Source organism: Gymnodraco acuticeps, unplaced genomic scaffold (genome assembly GCF_902827175.1).
Source record: "Gymnodraco acuticeps unplaced genomic scaffold, fGymAcu1.1, whole genome shotgun sequence".
In the NCBI taxonomy this organism is placed as follows: Eukaryota; Metazoa; Chordata; class Actinopteri; order Perciformes; family Bathydraconidae; genus Gymnodraco; species Gymnodraco acuticeps.
Window position 1 is genome coordinate 731,991 of NW_022990214.1, and position 19,538 is coordinate 751,528.

At 42.9% G+C, this 19,538-nt stretch overlaps 1 protein-coding gene across 1 annotated transcript; it reads left to right on the forward strand.

Annotated features, from left to right (window-relative positions):
• The first annotated feature begins 9,768 nt into the window (after positions 1 to 9,768).
• LOC117547701 lies at positions 9,769 to 17,770 on the forward strand. The gene is made up of 4 exons (XM_034218480.1): positions 9,769 to 9,823; positions 10,270 to 10,665; positions 15,298 to 15,443; positions 16,025 to 17,770. The coding sequence occupies exons 1-4, from the start codon at positions 9,769 to 9,771 to the stop codon at positions 17,768 to 17,770; spliced, it is 2,343 nt and encodes a 780-aa protein (XP_034074371.1).
• The last annotated feature ends 1,768 nt before the right edge of the window (positions 17,771 to 19,538 follow it).

Here is a 19,538-nt window from a genome sequence, read left to right on the forward strand (position 1 = left end):
TCTCGGTTTTTTGGCGGATTGCAAACAACTTTAAGGTGCATACCGCCACCTCCGGAGTCGGCTTGACTCGGTTTGCATTTATAAAGAATGCACACATGTGTTTAATCGTTAATGTCAGATATGTACTAAGTAAATACATTTGTTCCTGCTCAAGATTAGATTCAACTTTATTGTTATTGCCCATATTACAGGTACTGAGACAACGAAATGCAGTTTAGCTTCTAACCAGGTGCAACAAGCAGTAAAGTGAAAAGTAATGTACACAATCTACAGAATAAAATATAGAATGAATTGAATGATGAATAAACAGTGTTGGAGATTTGGAGGGATAACTGGTCCGCTTTTCAAATCTCCGCGCGTTCCTATGAAGCTGGTTATAATACAGGAAGGAATCCATAGCTACAAAGTAACCGTTAACAATAATCTACTTTAATGGCAATATGACAATGCAATACAATCATTACAATACAACATGATATATTACAGTTATATTGCAATGCTTAAGGAGTAATGCCGGCTTACTCCTGCTCTAGTCCGCATACTACAGAGCTACTTTCACCCGAGGGCAGCATGTGAAGAAGAGGCCGAACGCCAGGGATCCACCGGATATATACCAGAGTAAGAAGGAGGGGTTTGGTGTTAGGTCAGCTGGTCATCTCTTCAGGTCATCTCATTGGGAGACGCAACGCAGCAGGAAACGCAGCAGGAAACCAAACAGGCTCACTTTCCAACAAAAGGTCTCAAGGCCTGCATACCTACACCTCCCCCACAGGGCAATAAAACCCTGTTTACTCCAACCAGCCCAGAATGTTTATAGCCATTTGTAGTCCTTACATTTATGAAAGGATAAAACAGAGAAATCAATATAAAACACAAACACAGGTATTGTTTGAACAGTATTCACTTAACTGCTACTGTTGATAACCACCAGAGAAACCCAAGGGACCTCTCTTAACCTCACAAACACTGCAGCTAGATCTAAGTTGAATGCAAATCAGGACATGCTCTCCCCTTCCCCCATCTTCCTTTGTCCTCAAAAACACATGTCAACAGGCCCCAAATGCAGCTCACAGTTTTACCCAAATTATTCTCATTTTAAGCTTATCCATAGTTTGCTAACATGAATAAATACAAATATAACTCTACAAATCCCCCTTTTTATCTCCTTCTCCAGAGATAAACTTAGACAAGGCATTTTGAAATATACCCACGGTCATTCTTTTCTACTGTGTCCGTAAATCCATCCGAAGCTGGTATTTAGAGTACTTGAAACCTTCATGGAGACAGAACACCACTTTCCATGGCAGTGAAGGAACCATGAGGGGGTAGCTGAGTGCTAGAATCATCACCCCCCCCCCCCCCCTCGGAGGAATAGCCCACAAGGACAGCTAATAGGGAGGGGGAGATGCAGCTTTCCCTTCACGGGTAGAACTGATCAGAGCGAAGTAGACTCCTCTGCTGCGCCGTCCTGGCTTGCCGTGTCTTTGTCTCCCAATCTGCTGACAGCAGCTTCTGGGCTGCCTGCTAGAGAGATGTCTTCCTCCTCCTCGTCCTCCGGCCCGCTGATGGCGGCTTCCGGGTCGATGCTGTAGAGATGTCTCCAGGGTCCTCCTTCTCCGGCCCGCTGATGATGCCTCCCGGGTCGTCTGCTGTAAGGATGTCTCCAGGGTCCTGCTCCTCCAGTCTGCTGCTTCCGAGTAGTCCACGTCTGCCAGGGCCACGTCCGTCCTGATGTCGTCCCCTGGTCCTAGCAGGTGGTTTCTCCGCCGCACACTGGCTCCCGTGGTACGAGCTGTCCCCCTTTTCTCCCAGGCAGACGGCATAAGAGGTCCGCTGGGTCACTCGGTCGGGGTCGGAGAGCCTGGGGTTGAGCCACTTTGTCCTCGTGCTTCTCGGGTCCCCCTTTTGGCGCCGGTGACCTGTGTGGAGAAATCTGATACAACTCCCTCAAGCCTACGCTCAGCTGTTTTGACCCGCTTGGAGCCTGTTGGTGGGGTGTCTTGAAACAACAGCCGTCTGTGAACAGGTTTTCCAAATTAATTGTAGACCTCCTATCTGCCAGTACAGCTTCAGAATCTTAATACTTGGACTGTGCCAACTAAATAAGAACCTCAACATCTTTAGGTAAACTAAATAACATATTTCAATAGCTCTGAATTTCTGACAAGCATCTGTGTTTATTTTTAAATGAAATCCTATTTAAAATCCAAACATAATATGAACTGCTAATGTTTCTGGTAAAGAAACACACTAATGTTATGGATTCAAAAACAACCAAAATCACGATGCTAACAAAGTGAATGATTTCCTGGTGATACTGCTTTTACCTGTCAGTGCTTAGATATTATCACGCTGAAAAAATGAATACAGAATTCCAACAACCTGTCATCAAATGTCTTTCTATTATAAATTTAGATGAAATGTATATCCCTATAATGACCTAAACAATAAAGTCTATGGCTTTTACTTCTTTACCAGGCTAGTTACATGATGTTGTCTAAATTAAATTCTGTCTCATTACATTACTATGTTTTAGCTTAACTTAACTGTAATATGTTCTTTCTATATTTCAAACCTCAGTTACTCTAATGTCTGTTAATATTACAAAATTGTCTCATTATCACAGGTCAACTTCTTCGGTTTCACAGTAGCCCCTTGGCCACTGCTTCTTTGTTACCTGCTATAATTCAAATCAATATTTAGAAACATCTCAACATTCATCAAACAGTATCTTATCCCCAGATATGGAGCAGGTTAATTACATTCAATGCTCAATCCTTAAAAAATGTAAATTGTGAATTTTACAGCCATGTTGACATTTATACATTATACTCACTCCCCCCTTTTACACATGAAATCATGTGTAACAAAAGCCTGTAATGGGAGGGGAACAAAAACTGTCAGGTAATTGGTTAGGAACATAACGAACATTATTATCATTATTTCCACAGTAAACACTTCAGTGAAAAGAAGTGTTCCTCTCCGTCCTTCAGGCCTAAAAGAAACAGAATCTTCAGATTGTAGTTTTACATTTGCCAACCGCCAACTCATGTGATAGGAAAATATCACATGTGCGGTTTCCTCTTTTTGTGGAATTTTTAGGAAACCTCTCGTTTCCCTTGGAGCTCCAAAATAATATGTTAGTCCAAAAACATGCTTGGTTAGTTATTGTTTTAGAATCATGCAGTTACACTGATCACATGCCGGCATTCATTCACACTCACACTGTCTGGTTGTCATGTCAAGTTTGGTCAGGTACACCCCAGAGTCAGTCATCCACAGTGCCTTGTCAAGTTACACTGTCGGTCAGGGTCAAAGGTCAGTTGGTCTCCGTCTTTTTTGGCCATGTGTCGTGCTCTGCAGAGACTTTGACATTTCAGCATAGGCCAGTATCCTTTGTCTACAAAAATATGTCACGATTTCAACTATGATTTTCAAGATGATTCTCACTTGTCATTGGGACTTCCGCCTCCCACTTTTCCTGAAACTTGGTACAAAACTCACTTCCTTCGAGTACCACTACTAATTAAAATGTCTAATGATCTATTTCAGAAACTTGTGTACAATAACTATTATCTTGAGTCAAAACATTACTAGGATCTGTGTCGCTCTGCATTTCATAGCTCATTATAATTCTGGTCTACTTAAAAAACGATGTTAAACTCTTTAGCAGTGTGTGGAACCTTGGGTGTCCGAACATGCAACAATTACTCCCTCCTTTATCAAGGATTTAAAACCGAAGTCTGGTAATAACTATGCCACAATGGTGAAATCAACACTTTAGATTGGAATTTAATATGTGGCTTGGCACTAGCCATTAATACAAACAAAGATTTGTCCTATAGAGTGGTTCCTAAAACTATCCTTATAATGGTGATCAATATTGTAACCAATGAGATCACTACTTTATTCACACGTGAATAAAAATGTCTTAAAGAATGAATTGTTAACATGATGAAAATATTGAAGAATATGGTTCTACTCTGTCAGTGTGTTTTAGGATGATTATCATCTTACTTTAATAGTTTCCTCTTTACTGCTATTTTTAATTTATCAAATGATTAATAAATCTTTCTGTCTTTATGAAGTTAATTCAAGTTATTTAAATGTGCGTTTCGTGAATAAGTGTGTTTATGTGTAACTCACTCATTCCCGTTCTCCTTTCCTCCTCCCCTGGTTTTCTCAAGCCGTGACCCCGGCCTCCTCACTTCTAATCGACCCTGCCAACTCCTCTGATTCTGTCTTCCCTTCAGTCCATCAGCTGTTGAATCCATCCGCTGTAACTTTTGTAGGCCGCCATTGGCCCAGTCACATCTGCAGCCCCATCATGCCACTGTTGTTGCACTCCTCCTTTACAGTCTCTCTGCTGTTTTTATGGAGGGCGGATTCTGCTCTCATGTCTATTGTGCCAAATCTCGCGGCGCAGTTTGGAACTTCATGTCCTGTTTGAGGGACCGATGAGAGTATCTCTCTGTATGTCAGCATGCTGGTTTGGTTCTGGATGCCACAGGTGGAGATAGTTCTGGCTGCAGTCTTGATGTAGTCTTGTTGTTGTTGTTGGTTCAGCTCTGGTTCTCTGTCTGTACGATGGAGAAGGAGGAGTCTCCTGTTGGGTTAGGTCTCGTTGTCTGCTTGGAGGGTCGGGATCAAAGCCTTTCTAACTCAGAGGGGGAGTCCAGGTCTCGGTACACATTACCTATAAGAAGTCTAGCACACTGATGTTAAATAAATCCAACCCTTTCCACTCTGTCTCTTTCTAATCATACTATCTGTCTTAGTTGTTAAATGCCATCTAAACAACATAATTAATGTCTACTTATGATATTACAAAAACTAACTCCAAAAATTGTTTCATCCATTGTTACATATTTACCCAACACAACTCTGAAATACTTACATGTTTCCAGCATCACATATTCCACACACTATGAAAGAACATCTCCATATCTTCTCTCATTTTAAATCCCACTGTTACTTCGAACAATAGTAAACCTGCAGAGCACACCAATCGGATCACAGTAATGAAATTTGAATCAAGTGTAGGCCTATGTCTTCTTTCTGAACATTTATTTATATTGTCTACATTTGCAAACAGTTCGAGTGTAAAATGTGTTTTGCACAATGTATTTACACTCTACAGATTCTTGAGTTTACTCATCTCCTGGTGCTGTCGTTGTAAAAAATGTTCAATCCCTTATTGTTTTGTACCAGTTTACCAAACAATACCGGCCAGCAATGTAATGATTAAACTCTAAGCTCGCATAAGTTTCAAGGGTGTGATACCCCCTTTCAGCCACTAGATGGCAGCAGCAGAAGTTTCAAGGGTGTGATACCCCCTTTCAGCCACTAGATGGCAGCAGCAGAAGTTTCCAGACAAAGGGAAACGCTCTACCTTGGTTTAATATATAACAGACCTCTGGCTTTAAGCTTTTAGCATTGGTCTGTTATTTAAACCCCAGTTTTAAACGGCGACTCGATCTGATATATCGAGTTTTCAGGTTTTGCCGTGCAGGATTCAAACCTCGCATTCACACAAACTGCACCATTTCTACGCCACTCAGGAATAAACACCTGCAGATCCGCGCCAAACTGCTCTATTTCACGTCACGCAGGACTTTCGTCTACCTGTCGATCCACGTTTACGTTTTGTATATAACTTTCCTAACATAGTAAAATATGCATTGTATATTCCATTTAAACTATAAAAACACTGTGAAACGCCTACAGACAATCCTAAAGTTTTAGCGTATCCAATTACAGACAGGCGACTTTCATCGTCTGCTTACCTTATTTGCAAAGTTGCAGAGTCCTGCTGATTGTCTGAGATGTTTGAAAGCGTCTGAATTCTTCCTCCGCTTCGTTATAGACGTCGGGTCACCATTTTGTTAGAGATTTGGAGGGATAACTGGTCCGCTTTTCAAATCTCCGCGCGTTCCTATGAAGCTGGTTATAATACAGGAAGGAATCCATATCTACAAAGTAACCGTTAACAATAATCTACTTTAATGGCAATATGACAATGCAATACAATCATTACAATACAACATGATATATTACAGTTATATTGCAATGCTTAAGGAGTAATGCCGGCTTACTCCTGCTCTAGTCCGCATACTGCAGAGCTACTTTCACCCGAGGGCAGCATGTGAAGAAGAGGCCGAACGCCAGGGATCCACCGGATATATACCAGAGTAAGAAGGAGGGGTTTGGTGTTAGGTCAGCTGGTCATCTCTTCAGGTCATCTCATTGGGAGACGCAACGCAGCAGGAAACGCAGCAGGAAACCAAACAGGCTCACTTTCCAACAAAAGGTCTCAAGGCCTGCATACCTACACCTCCCCCACAGGGCAATAAAACCCTGTTTACTCCAACCAGCCCAGAATGTTTATAGCCATTTGTAGTCCTTACATTTATGAAAGGATAAAACAGAGAAATCAATATAAAACACAAACACAGGTATTGTTTGAACAGTATTCACTTAACTGCTACTGTTGATAACCACCAGAGAAACCCAAGGGACCTCTCTTAACCTCACAAACACTGCAGCTAGATCTAAGTTGAATGCAAATCAGGACATGCTCTCCCCTTCCCCCATCTTCCTTTGTCCTCAAAAACACATGTCAACAGGCCCCAAATGCAGCTCACAGTTTTACCCAAATTATTCTCATTTTAAGCTTATCCATAGTTTGCTAACATGAATAAATACAAATATAACTCTACAACAGTGAGGGGTATGAATACACTAGATATACACAGCAGCCTGAGAGCAGTATGAATATGCTAAGATATATAAAGTATGAAAACGGTAAGCAGTGCAAGTATAGTATAAAATATATGGATATTAATTTAATGATGATAAATATTGTGGAACAATGATGAAAAATGTGAATGGAAGTGGCGACGTAAAACTGACACAAAACAACAACAAACTTTTACCGAGCCAATTGGAGAGTTTCATCAGCAGCACGGGGTAAAAACCACCAATGAGCGCTCAGCTCGAGATACCAGCGAGTCGTTTCCCATCAAGCATTTCGCTTCCGCAGCCCGTGGAGAGGAACTGCGCCGCCTCGCCGCGCCTCGCTCTCAAGGCTGCGGGCGTCTTTGTCCCGCGAGATTTCAACGTCTCATGTACGCGAGCCTCCAGAGCAAGTCGGACAAAATGACTAACCATCATGCAACGCACAAGCAAGACGTTGATCGAAATTGCGCAGGTCTGCGCAGGTCTCGCTTGTCTCAAACAAGCCTAGTGTGTTTCCCGCAGCGAGACGCTACAATACTAATTGTGGGATTATCATGTTGATTCGGCCACAACAGAAAAAAGAAAAACAAACTCTCGCTCTCTCCAGGGGGGCAGGTCAGCCAAAAAGGCCAAACGGGCCGTTGCCCGGGCAACATTAGCCCGTACCTGTGCACGTCCCTGCATCTATCGATCATAAATCTATCGATTAGATTTATGATTAGAAAATTATAAAAGTAGGGTAGACATGTGGATATTATCCGGCTGAACAAAACGTGCATTTATCAAACAGGTTTGTTTTCCACAGACCTTATCTCGAGCTATTTTCCAAAATCCTATGGAGAAATCCCATTGCTTTTTTGTCAAGGGAACCCATGCGCAGCTTACTTCCGGGTTTTAGGACGCGTCACTGCACCACTATCCGTGAACCATTCATCCCCACCCCTGTGAGGTATTCAGGTGATTCAGGGACATGCAGTCAGTTTCTTCACCAGTGCTCCCTAGTTTTTGATCAGCAGCCTTTAACGTACTCCTCTCTGACAGAACTAGGATAGCTTTCATTATGAGTTTGTTATCTGGTAAGGCGTCTGCGTGGGCGGTGACCATAGCCAAGGGTAATTCAGCTATCTGTAACTCTTTTCTTGTGTTTGAGACCAGACCCGGCGCCAGAACAAATCTAAAGGGAGGGCATATGATTTTCATGGGAGGGCACACAACACCGTCACATATATATATATATATATCAAACAGCAAGGCCAACAGCATTGCGCAAAGACGCACACTTATCACAAATACATACACAAATAAAGGGCAACATAGAAATAAACGTAATAACGGCTCCGTGCCAGCTGATCTGCACCAAAGTACTAATTTCCTTATTTGTTTCCTCGCGTATCTGTCTCTCTCTCCGCAAACTCTCACGTGAAATGTGTTCTTTTGATGCGGCATGTCTTAGCAGTCCTTTATCAGTCTGTAATGCGTGTTTCCAGTGGCAAAAAACCTTTGACAGTAAAAGCCGCATCAGATGAAGACGTATTTACTTTAAAGTGTCTACAGGGGAAACAAAAGGCTGCGTCTGCTTTTAACGAATATTCAAGCCATGGTCTGTTGTTGTACCATGCAGCGGCAAAAGTGGCTTCTTTCCTGAAAACAATCTCCCTGGATAACGATCCAGTTTCACCTGGTTGGGTTTATTAACCCCAAGATCATCTGGGGCTGTTGGTCTTTGAGCGGTTGCTGGCCCAATAGTACCTGTTGATATTCTGCAAGATAGCGTCTGTAGTGGAGGCACCGGCACGGAGGAGGAGGATGCTGGCGGGTGTGGTACAGGGTGTGGCAACGCAGGTGGTGATGGTAAGGGCACAAGGAGCTGTGCCTCGGAGGACAGCGTTGGTGGCGGCCGCCTTGATGAGTCAAGGCTTGGGCTCGCTAACTCAGCCCCAGGGTTTGCCGAGGTCAAGCTTGTGACATTAAGGCGTGCTGCTGCAACGGCAGGTGCAGGGTCGCCAGCAGCACCATCGGCTGCAGTTCTTTCATCGCTATTTCGTTTTAATAAATCCTTAGACCTTTTGAGCCAATTTCTGATGTCCATTGTGTAATTCAAACATAAATGGGAGTCTACAGAATGCACAATAAACAATAAACAAATCCAGAATAGGCGGCAGAGTGTGACGCTGTGATTGGTCTAAATGTGGACGAATCACAAATCACAACAGACACATGAAATTATTTGACGTAGCCTGCGATTTTTTTGTTTTAGTTACTATCTGACATCAGATACATCGTAGCATAAAAGTTCAGTTTATTTATAACAAAAAAAATTAAAAAAAATTTTTTATAAATAATAAAAATCGTGTTTATTGGGGAAGGGCAAGAATGTCAAATGGGAGGGCCTGGCCCTCCCTGGCCCTCCCACGGCGCCGGGCATGTTTGAGACCGAGATGCTTCGAGTTTTTGACCACCCGCTTCAGGGTAAGGAGGCCGGTAACTGGCTCCTCTCTTTACGTCAAGGTTCAGAGTCAGGCCCCGTCTCAGGTCGGTTAAATTAAATCCTTAGGCGCATTCACACCGCAGTACTTTTCCCACAAAGGTTCATGAGAACTTAGTTCATGAGAACTCTTTTGTCGCGTTCACACCAAAAAGAGCCGGTACTAAAATTAGTTCATGAGAACCTTTTTACCCCCCTTTCAGTCCCTGCTAGAGAGTAGGTGTTACAGGGTGGTTTAGGCTAGGTTGCAGCTCCACCCTGTGGACGTATTGTGCCTGTGTTATATATATCTGCCTGACTGCCTCATGTAATATACCTCCGTTGTATGATTGCCTGCTCAATGTGAATACACGGCGTTGAGACACAGCCTGACTTGCCTTGTTTATTAATGCACATACATCTACAAACATGGTGTCAGAAGCTCAAATAGGACCCAGCTGTGGATTGCATGCTACTGTCCGTCGCTGAGACAGAGTGCGTTTATTTGTTTTGGTGAGGTTTAGCAGTTTCAGTTAGCCTGTTAGCATTAGCGTCACGTTGGAACAATGGCATCCAGCATCCCACCTCCGGAGCCTATGAAGATGGCGGGGGACATCCACGGTGGGTGAGCTTTCGAGCAGAATTTGAGGATTATCTGCTTGCGACCGGGCTCAGCGAGAAAGTAAAGCCGGTACAAGCAGCTGCGCTCAGGAGGCTAATGGGGAACGACTGCCGACATGTTTACAAACACAACCTGGGACTCACCGCGGACCAACAAAAAGATGCGGGTGCTATACTCGTGGCACTGGAGCAATACTTCACACCCGCAAAGAACGTAATCTTTGAGAGGTACGTTTTTGGCAACCTTAAACAAGAGGATGGAGAGCTCTTGGATGTGTTTGCTACCAGGCTGAGGGAAAAGGCTGCCTCTTGTGAATAAGGAGCTATAAAAGATTAACTCATAAGGGACAGGCTTGTTCTCGGGATAACTGACGAGGGTGCTAGACGTCGCTTACTAAGGGAAAAGGACCTTAAATTGGACGAGGCCATTCAAATTTGCCGTGCAGCCGAGGTCATGGACAGCAAGTTAAAAACCATGTCACTGGGCAGCTCTGGACCTGGGGACAGTATTAATGCCACACAGGGACAGCGATATGGACGGAGGTCTGCCAGCAGGCCATCCGAGTCCACCAACACATCTGCACAACCACAGAGCATGAGAGACGCTGGCGAATGCAAGTACTGTGGCACACGGCACAAGCGTGGGCGGGACCTGTGCCCTGCTTTTGGTAAATCGTGCCGCTCGTGTGGCACTGCTAACCATTTTGCAAAAGTATGCATGAAAAGAGGCCAGCAGGCATGCCAGTTGAATGCTGTGGATGACCCGTTGCCAGGGGAACTGGAGGACAGCGATGAGAGAGACGTGTACACAGCGGAGAGCGTGGGGGCTGTGAACACTCGAGGTAAAAAGTCGAGTTTGTCAACCTGCCACTGCAAAGTGGGGTTCAGAGGTGCCAGCTCGACTCTGGAGCCACTTGCAATGTGATGAGCATCAAGGACAAGACGAGACTGGCGCCAAGAACACCTCTTCTGAAGAGTCTCACCAGATTAAAACTATACAACAGTGAGTGGATGAGCTCATTAGGTGTGTACAGCACACAATGCGTCATTAGTGGTAAGACGCACAGACTGGACTTTGAGATTGTGCATACTGGCCAGAGGCCCTTGCTTTCGGGTGAGACATGTGAGAGACTTGGTCTGATACGCTTCACCAACACACTCCATAATCGTCCAGGAGCGACGTTTGGTCAGTGTCCGTGGCGTCCAGTAGGCTCCTTCAGCGTCATAAAAGGACTCAAATAGCTTTCAACTGATTGCAATGTATTCCCATCTGCGGCGGGATTTGACGCTCATGGAAGCACGGCATTCGTTTGTGTCGGCTGCCCTTAAAGGCAATGTGAGCGTCCATTCCCATTGGATAACGGAGAATTGTACACCCGGAAGTAAGTATTCCTCTTACTGTCGATTGATTTTACAGTGATATCTGCACTACTCATCGACTAAAAAACACCAGATTATCCTTGTTAATTACACAACATTGATTGGTTTGAATTGTGTGCAATGCTTTTGTATTTTTCCCCTTCGATTCGGAGAAACAAATATTTTTTCGGAGTAAAGGATGGCAGAAGACACTACACTACCCAGAATCCCCAGCTATCGTATGGACTACACCATGTGCTCTGTTTGACAAACCCCGTTTTTTTTCACCATTCATTCCAATGGCTGGCGTCTATGTCACGTGATCTTCACATTTCTCCCTGCAGAAAAAGAAAACATGGCCGAACTTCGTTTTATTCTTGGTGGAAAATGCCTATTTTAAAGTTAGTTTGGCCATTAAAATGCGTTTTGATGTCATTTGATGCGAGAAATATGAGTTGTTATTTCAGATTATGTGTGCAGTGGATATACATGATCTTTAGTTTGCTAGTTATTACCAGTACTCAAGTTGTAAAAAAAATCAGGGGGGATGGTGGATTTTATCATATGGGGACATAATTTGTGCTGATAACCCGCAGAGGGTGGGAGACAAACCAGCATAAAGATAATTATTATACTCCTAAAACAACATGCATGTTATGGATGTTCAGATACTCCTTTCATTGCTCTTGACCAAGGCACCTCAGAATTAGAGTCGGTCCCCGGGCTGCCATGGCACCACTAACATTTAGGGTCAAATGCAGAGGACAATTAGTGCAAAATCTTTTTTTCACTTTAATTGAAAGGGGGGGAGGGGATAACAAAATGTGGTTATAATGGAAGTCTATGGTACAAATCTTGTAGGTTAACAGTCCCTCATTTATTATTCAGATGGATCAACTGATTATACTAATAATAAAGTCAAAATAGTTTTTAGAATATTGAATTATAGTGTATTTTTTCAAAAAAGCAGTAACTGGTATACGATCAAAACTGGTATCGAAAGGGTTACATTTGTATCGTAATTAATTAAATCATTATGTAAATTAAACACTTAATGAAAAATGTGTGGAAAAAAATTAGAAAAATATTGATCTGTCATCATTTTATTGCAGTTCAAATACAAATATTTTATGTTAACATTCCCAATGTTACTTTTTTTAACATATGAAAAAAAATATGAAATATGAAAATATATTAAAAGATTATACAGATAATACAAACTAGGACCAATGTTGTCAATGGCTGCCTACTCCACTCTCCCCCATCTCATAGAAGTGTCCAAAGATTTTCATAATCATGCTTTTTGGTCTCAATTTTTCTGGCTCTTGCTTTCGGATTGTTAGCTAAGCAATGGCTTTGAAGCCAAGTCTTGACATATACCTCTGGTCTGAACTTGTTCAGTGGAGGGCCAACACACTTGATGAAAAGCAAGGCTGACATGCTTTTTACCTCTAGGGAGCTTCTAGTTGTGGTTAAAATGTTCATCTGACTAAACCCACGTTCACAATCAGCTGTGGAGATGACCAGAGTGTTCACTGCTTGAAGGAGGGGTTTCAGCTCTTCTGGTGCTGGTGGTATCATTTCATCAACAGTTTTGAGTCTGACCAGCTAGCTAACATGAGAGAAAAACGTAGCTAAACTCCAAACTAAGTTGTTATTGCTGCTTATGTCCATAGATTCCACCTTTGGTGACTAAAGTAATGAGTAATGACTAAGATTACTGACTCTTGACTTACCTGAAATGTTATTTTTAGTATTTTTAAATATGAAGTCCCTCAGATCGCGTTGTCCTCCTGGTCGCTTGGCCATTGTGATGACCGTTACCTGCGCTTCTGGCATCGATCAAACAGGCGCATCACGGCGCTCTGGCGCCCTCTAGGGCACTCGCATAGCATAGCGTCAGTGACTTGGTAAAAATGTCATTGCGTGTGTGCGTGCTCACTCGCCCACAGTATTTTACTCAAAATGCGCAAAATTAATGTTGAAATAGCAGTAATACCAGTGCCCCGTTCATTGATAAAATTACATAAGGGATGGAAAGGGGGGATGGCAGTTTTAGAAGGGGGATGATTTTGACCGTTTTTATTTCAGGGGGGATGCCATCCCTCCTCATCCCCCCTCAACTCGAGTACTGGTTATTACGAAGATTACTTCAGGAAATTGCGTCCATAGAACGTTTTCATTGTTACCAAGGTGGTTGCTAGGGACGCTGCTATCGATATTATTTCTGTTATGTTGTGTAACTGTTTAATGGTGTTATATTTATTGCTACCCCATTCCCCGTCAATGTAGCCTATAGTGTTGGTCCACAGCGCAAACATATTAGTTTAACAAAATCCGCATCTAAAGATACGTTATTTTCCCCTGTGCAATTCCAGTCTCACATCTCACATCACATCGTCATTAACAAATACCGGAAACAGACCGAAAACATTTAAAAAAAATAATAATAATACTTTATTCCGAGTGTGCTTGCTTTGCTCTTTGAAAGTCATCACATAACGGCATTGTAATACACGGTTCGACTGCATTAAATATAACATCTGCCGTAGTTCTGTATTTATAGAGCCCTGATGAGAAGACTTCTAGACAAACATGAGGAACTGAAAACGTGACGTGGATCATAAATATATCAACCATTAAACAACATCTTACATTTATTTTCACACAATACGTCTCCTTGCAGTATCAACACTAATTCGGCTGACTTTTATATTTGATCCAATTGGTAGATAGGATGTATTTGCACCATAAAGGTGCACAGCTGATATAAAGGGACACCTAGTGGTTAAAGCATGTTATTGAATTTCATTATTTTTATTATTAGATATTAATAGGATCCCTATAAAGTATATTCATTACTCGTTATTCTCTACTAATAGTTAATTAAAGACTGTATATAATGACTATTTTGCACATCCCTTTCAAGATTTCAAGATTTTCTAAGGTGTATTGACATATCATATACACAACTAGTGCTGCGTACCGGTACGCCGAACCGGTACTGGACTTGTAAAAAGTTTCGGTTCAAGTCCGGTTAAAACCGGAACGTCGGGAACCGGTACTTGGACTCGCAAAAAAACTAGCACTTACGTATATTCTGGTGTCTGTGGTTATTTAAACATTCCCTGATAAACGTTATTCAGCGTCAATAAATGAGAGCTAATCCCAGTGTGCTCAGTGTACAACATCACATGTCATTTCACCTTCGATTCACGGTTTGAAAACTTAGCATTTCGCCACATGCTAATGCTAACCGGAAGTGAAGAATTTTCTGAATAAAAGTATTAAGTTAATAGTTTGAACTTCCAGTTTTTTCAGAATAAAACTGATTTAAATTAAATAGTGTATTTAAATCAAAATTACGCCATATCAACATTGATTTGAATTTCTAACAGTATGTATGTACATCACTATGTATGTAGTATGTACTGTATAATGTACACATGTAGAGTTGTAGAAAATACATGGTGTACAGACTGTACAGTACACTCTGACTGTACAGTCACTATTGTAGCCTATACTGTATAGTAGGTGTGTAACAGTGTAATGCGTATAGTCTACTCTACACTCTACCTTTCAGCAACGTTTTAGGGATTTAGGCTCAGTCAGCTCAGGGACTGTTTGGTTACTTTAGTTTGGTAAATGAAATAAATGTTTGAACTTTATAGTAGTTCACTGCAGGGGCGGACTGGCCATCGGGAATACCGGGAGTTTCCCCGGTGGGCCGGTGCTGTGCATGGGCCGGAGGGCCAAAACAATAAATAATTTAATTAAAAAAAAATTATTTAAAAAAATAAAAATGTTTGCCTAAATCCTACCAGCCCACATTTGTAAGTATACCGGCCACTCCCTTTTTTTTTTTGCTTAACTAAATCCTACCGGCCCACATTTGTAAGTGCCCACATTTGTAAGCGTTCCGGGCCGGCCACTCCCCATCAGGCCCGGAGCGGCTGTCACTGCACAGTGAAAGATCAGGAGTGAGTTACTGATGGATAAACAAGCTCCAAAGCGTAAAGGAGGTGCACAAAAACTTAGGGATACAAAAATGAAAGCACTTGAGGAAGGTTCAGCAAAATCAAAAAACATTACAGACTTTTCGTTTGGTCCTGCAGCTGGTTCTAGTTGTAGTACAACCACCACCGGAGAAGCTGATGTAACGTTAGCCGACACAGCGGCCATTCCCAGTGGCAGTAAGTCCAGCAATGAAACTGACACAGCACAGCGGCATCTAGAGCCCAGTACCAGCAGTGATATGATGGTAAGTTAATGTTCTGATTGATGCTGAAAGTGAAAATCCTCATTTGGCTAATGCTAGCTTGCTTTTTAATGTAGCAGATGAGGTAATATTAGCTAGCTAGCCTATTTCTAGCTAGCTAGGCTATTGCCTACAGTACATTGTGTGTTCACAGGGACAGCTAATGCATTAGCTAGCTAGCCTATTGCCTACAGTACATTGTGTGTTCACAGGGACAGGGTAAAATTAACACCATTCACTGACCAAATTCTGGTGAAATATGCAAGCTGCTGGTAGATTTGCTTCACTCATTGACAACGGTAATCTATTTGAACATTATAGCCACTTGACTTGGGCTGGTGAATCAATGAGATTACTATGATTGCTTATACTGTCTTTTGTTTGGTTAGCTTAGACGTTAGGTTACCTTATTAATACTACAAATAATAAAGGGTCCATTATTTGTCAACCTGCAACTAAAGTTACTGTCTGGTGGAAATTAGCCTGTTACTGTCTTTAAGACTTTACTTGGTTTACATACATAATAATAACATGGTGGTAACATAATAACATAACATACTAATCAATACTAATCATTTATGTAGGCTGAAGATGATCCTGCTGCTGACACTGACAGAGTTAGTCAAGGCCAGGATGTCAGTGCCACCCCAGTTGATTATTTCACCAGGCCGATGTCAGGCACATTAGACCTATTCTTCCGTTTTCACCCCCAGCAGAAGGCAGACAAGGCTGTAGTGCAGAGGGCTTTTTTTTGCAAAGACGGCACAAACAGGAAATGGCTATCATACAGTGAAGCCAGAGAAGTACTCTTCTGCTCCCTTTGTATGGCTTTTGCTAATCCTAGAGATAGCAACTCCTTCATCACTGGCATGACCAACTTCACACACATACATCAGAGAGTCGAGGAGCATGAGCAGAGCCATGCTCACAGAGGTTGCGCTGAGGCATATTTCCTCAGATTCTCAAAAAACACAATTCAGGACCTTCTCATGGGACCTCAGATGTCACGTCACAGAGAGGAAGTCCGCAGGAAGCGTCAAGTGTTGGAGCGCATCATAGATGTGTTGAAGCTCATTGGTCAAAGTGGTTTGAGCTACAGGGGCACGCAGGCGGAGGCATTATATACACTAGATGATGACACCATTGATCATGGTAACTTTTTAGAGATGATTGTTTTGCTGGGAAAATATGATGTGTGTCTCAAGGAACACCTCACTCTCTGTATAGAAAAGAGCAAGCAAATACACCAGTCTGGTTTAAGACAAGGTAGAGGTTCCCTTGTCACTCTCCTATCCAAAACAACCATCAACTACATCATCACCACCATCCAACGCCTAATGAAGGCCACCATCGCCACTGAAGTCCGGGAATCTGGCATGTATTCTATCCAGATTGACACCACACAGGACATCACAGCCCAAGATCAGTGCTCTGTTGTCATGCGATATGTGACAGACATTGTTCATGAGCGACTTGTCGCTGTGATTAAATGTGAGGCATCCACTGGGCAGTACTTTGCACAACTTGTTGTGAATGAAGTACTGGAGACCATGAAACTGGATGTGAGGCAGTGTATTGGAAATTCCACCGATGGGGCCTCCAATATGCAAGGCCAATATAAAGGCTTCTCTGCACTGCTCGCCAAAATGTCCCCCACCCATGTCCATGTATGGTGCTACGCACACGTCCTGAACCTCGTCCTGGCAGACACAACACAATGTGTATTGGCAAGTGGGTCTCTTTTTTCCCTGTTGAACAACATCGCTGTCTTCATCAGAGAGTCCTACCAGAGGATGAACATCTGGGAGAAGGAGAGCAAAGACCCAAGACACAGACGTCTCGCCCCGATTGGAGAGACACGCTGTTGTACCAAAGACGTTGCTGTGACTAAGGTATTTGGCTCTTTTGGAAAGCCAGATAATGCCCTGTATGTTGATGTCCTTCATACCCTCTCCGCCATTCAACATGGACAGACCATCAACGCCACTGCACGGGTCAATGCACGTGGATACATCACCCAGCTTCTGAGGTATGAAACAATACTTACAGCTCAGATCTTCCTGAGAATTTTCCAGGTCACCTCACCAGTCTCAAAATACCTTCAGAAAAGTGGAATGGACATCCTGACAGCTCATCGGATGATTGTGGCTGCAGAAACACAGCTGAAAGATATGACCAGAGACTTCGAGAAAGTCAAGACGGCGGCCGCCACATTCGTCCAGTGGGCCAACAATCCAACAGAGGAGCAGAGTGAGGAGACTGAGCTGGAGGTTGAGGCCGCTCTGCCACAGAAACGGGGTAGAAAGAAGAAAACCATGCCTGGAGAGTAGGGATGTGCATCTCCATCACTGAGGCCGATGCGATGCGCATCTCGATACGTTGCCACGATACGATACATTAACGATACATTTGAAACACCAGGCGATGCGATACGATTCACCCCTGTTGCGATACAGTTCGATACGATTTGATTCAACATTATGCGATTCGGTGCGATACGATGCGATTCAACACGATGCAAAAATAATGATACTTCAATTTGGTACGACAGAGGATTTTTGTTTTATTCCTTATATGCAGCAAATCATACATTAACAAAAAAGTGCTTTACATATTTGGTACTGCACATCCCATCATGCCGTTTATTTTTTTACCTTTAAAAGCTCTCCAGAGTACAATTGTATAACACCTCACAGTTAAACAATGTAAGGATGCATTGCTCATGATTAACAATGTGCAAATAACAGCTACCATAGAGCAATGCCCATACAGCTGCCAGCCTGATGTGCTTAACACTCATTCATAGGCTAACTCACCAGTGAGCAGAAAGCGGTGGGTTCTATATGAACAATAAATAATACAAATAACCTTTCACAAACAGGTATTTCATAACTGCTTACAGTGAGGAATACATTTAAATTATTATTGGCCGTCACAGGCTGCTGTAAACTAAACACCACTCTCTCTGACAGAACACCTCACTGAGTGATTTAACTCATATGTCTAACTTTGAGGTTTCTCTTTTCAGCCGCAGACCCCATGTCGACTCTTTATGTGCGTCGCTAAGTTCCTCGTACTACTTGTGTACTTTAAATCGGCTCGGCATCGTTAACAATTTGCGAGCGATTTTTCAAGTTGACCGTCTGTGCCGCGCACATATACCATCAGGACGTTACTGATGGGGTGCGGCTGCGGAGTGATACTGTGTGTATGCAAGCCCGCATCTAGGACGGATCTATGTATCATGGCTGTAGACCTGTTAAGTAATAAAGATACCTCATACAAAAGTCTACGGATACCTTATTACTCTCCATGACCTGCGGTCAACTATATAGCCTAGCATAAAGGACTATTACACCGTCTTTCTTGAACAATCCGAAGTGTTACCAAACGTTTGATTTGTAGGTATTTTTCGGTGCGCTGTGTTTCTCTTTCTCCTCGACTTCCGTGTGTGTTGATAACTGAGACTCTCGGCCTCCGTAGTGGCGAAGCAAATATCAAAGATCGTCTCTGCTGAGCGTTGACAAGGTTAGGGGATTTTATATGAATGAATCGGTTTTTTACCGATGCAAAGACGCTACGCCATCGATGCATCGCGAGTTCAACCCGGTTCAACCCAAACTGTAGCCGATGTGCGCTCTTTCAACCGGTGCACTCGCATCTTGAACGTTTATGCCGGTGCACCGATGCGAATCGGTGAATCTTAACATCTCTACTGGAGAGATGTCCAAGGATGAGGCTGTGACTGATGCTGAAAGATCATACAAGATTGATGTCCATAATCAAATCATGGACACAGTCACAGGAAGCATGCACCAGCGCTTCCTCAAAAATGGCACTTTGTATGCTGATTTGGCACTTCTGGACCCAAAAAGATTCAGCCAGGTAACATCTTATGCCGGTGGTTTCCCAGAGGCAGCACTCCAAGAATTAAGCAAGTGCTTGCTGCCATTTGATGACAGAGCAACGGTGGCCAAATTACAGAGTGAGCTCATCAGTCTGGCAGGACAGTGGAATAGGTTGAAGACATCTGTATTTGAGGAATACACAACCAAGACAACAGAGGCTGGGCCAGAGGATGCTGAAGATGAAGCGGAG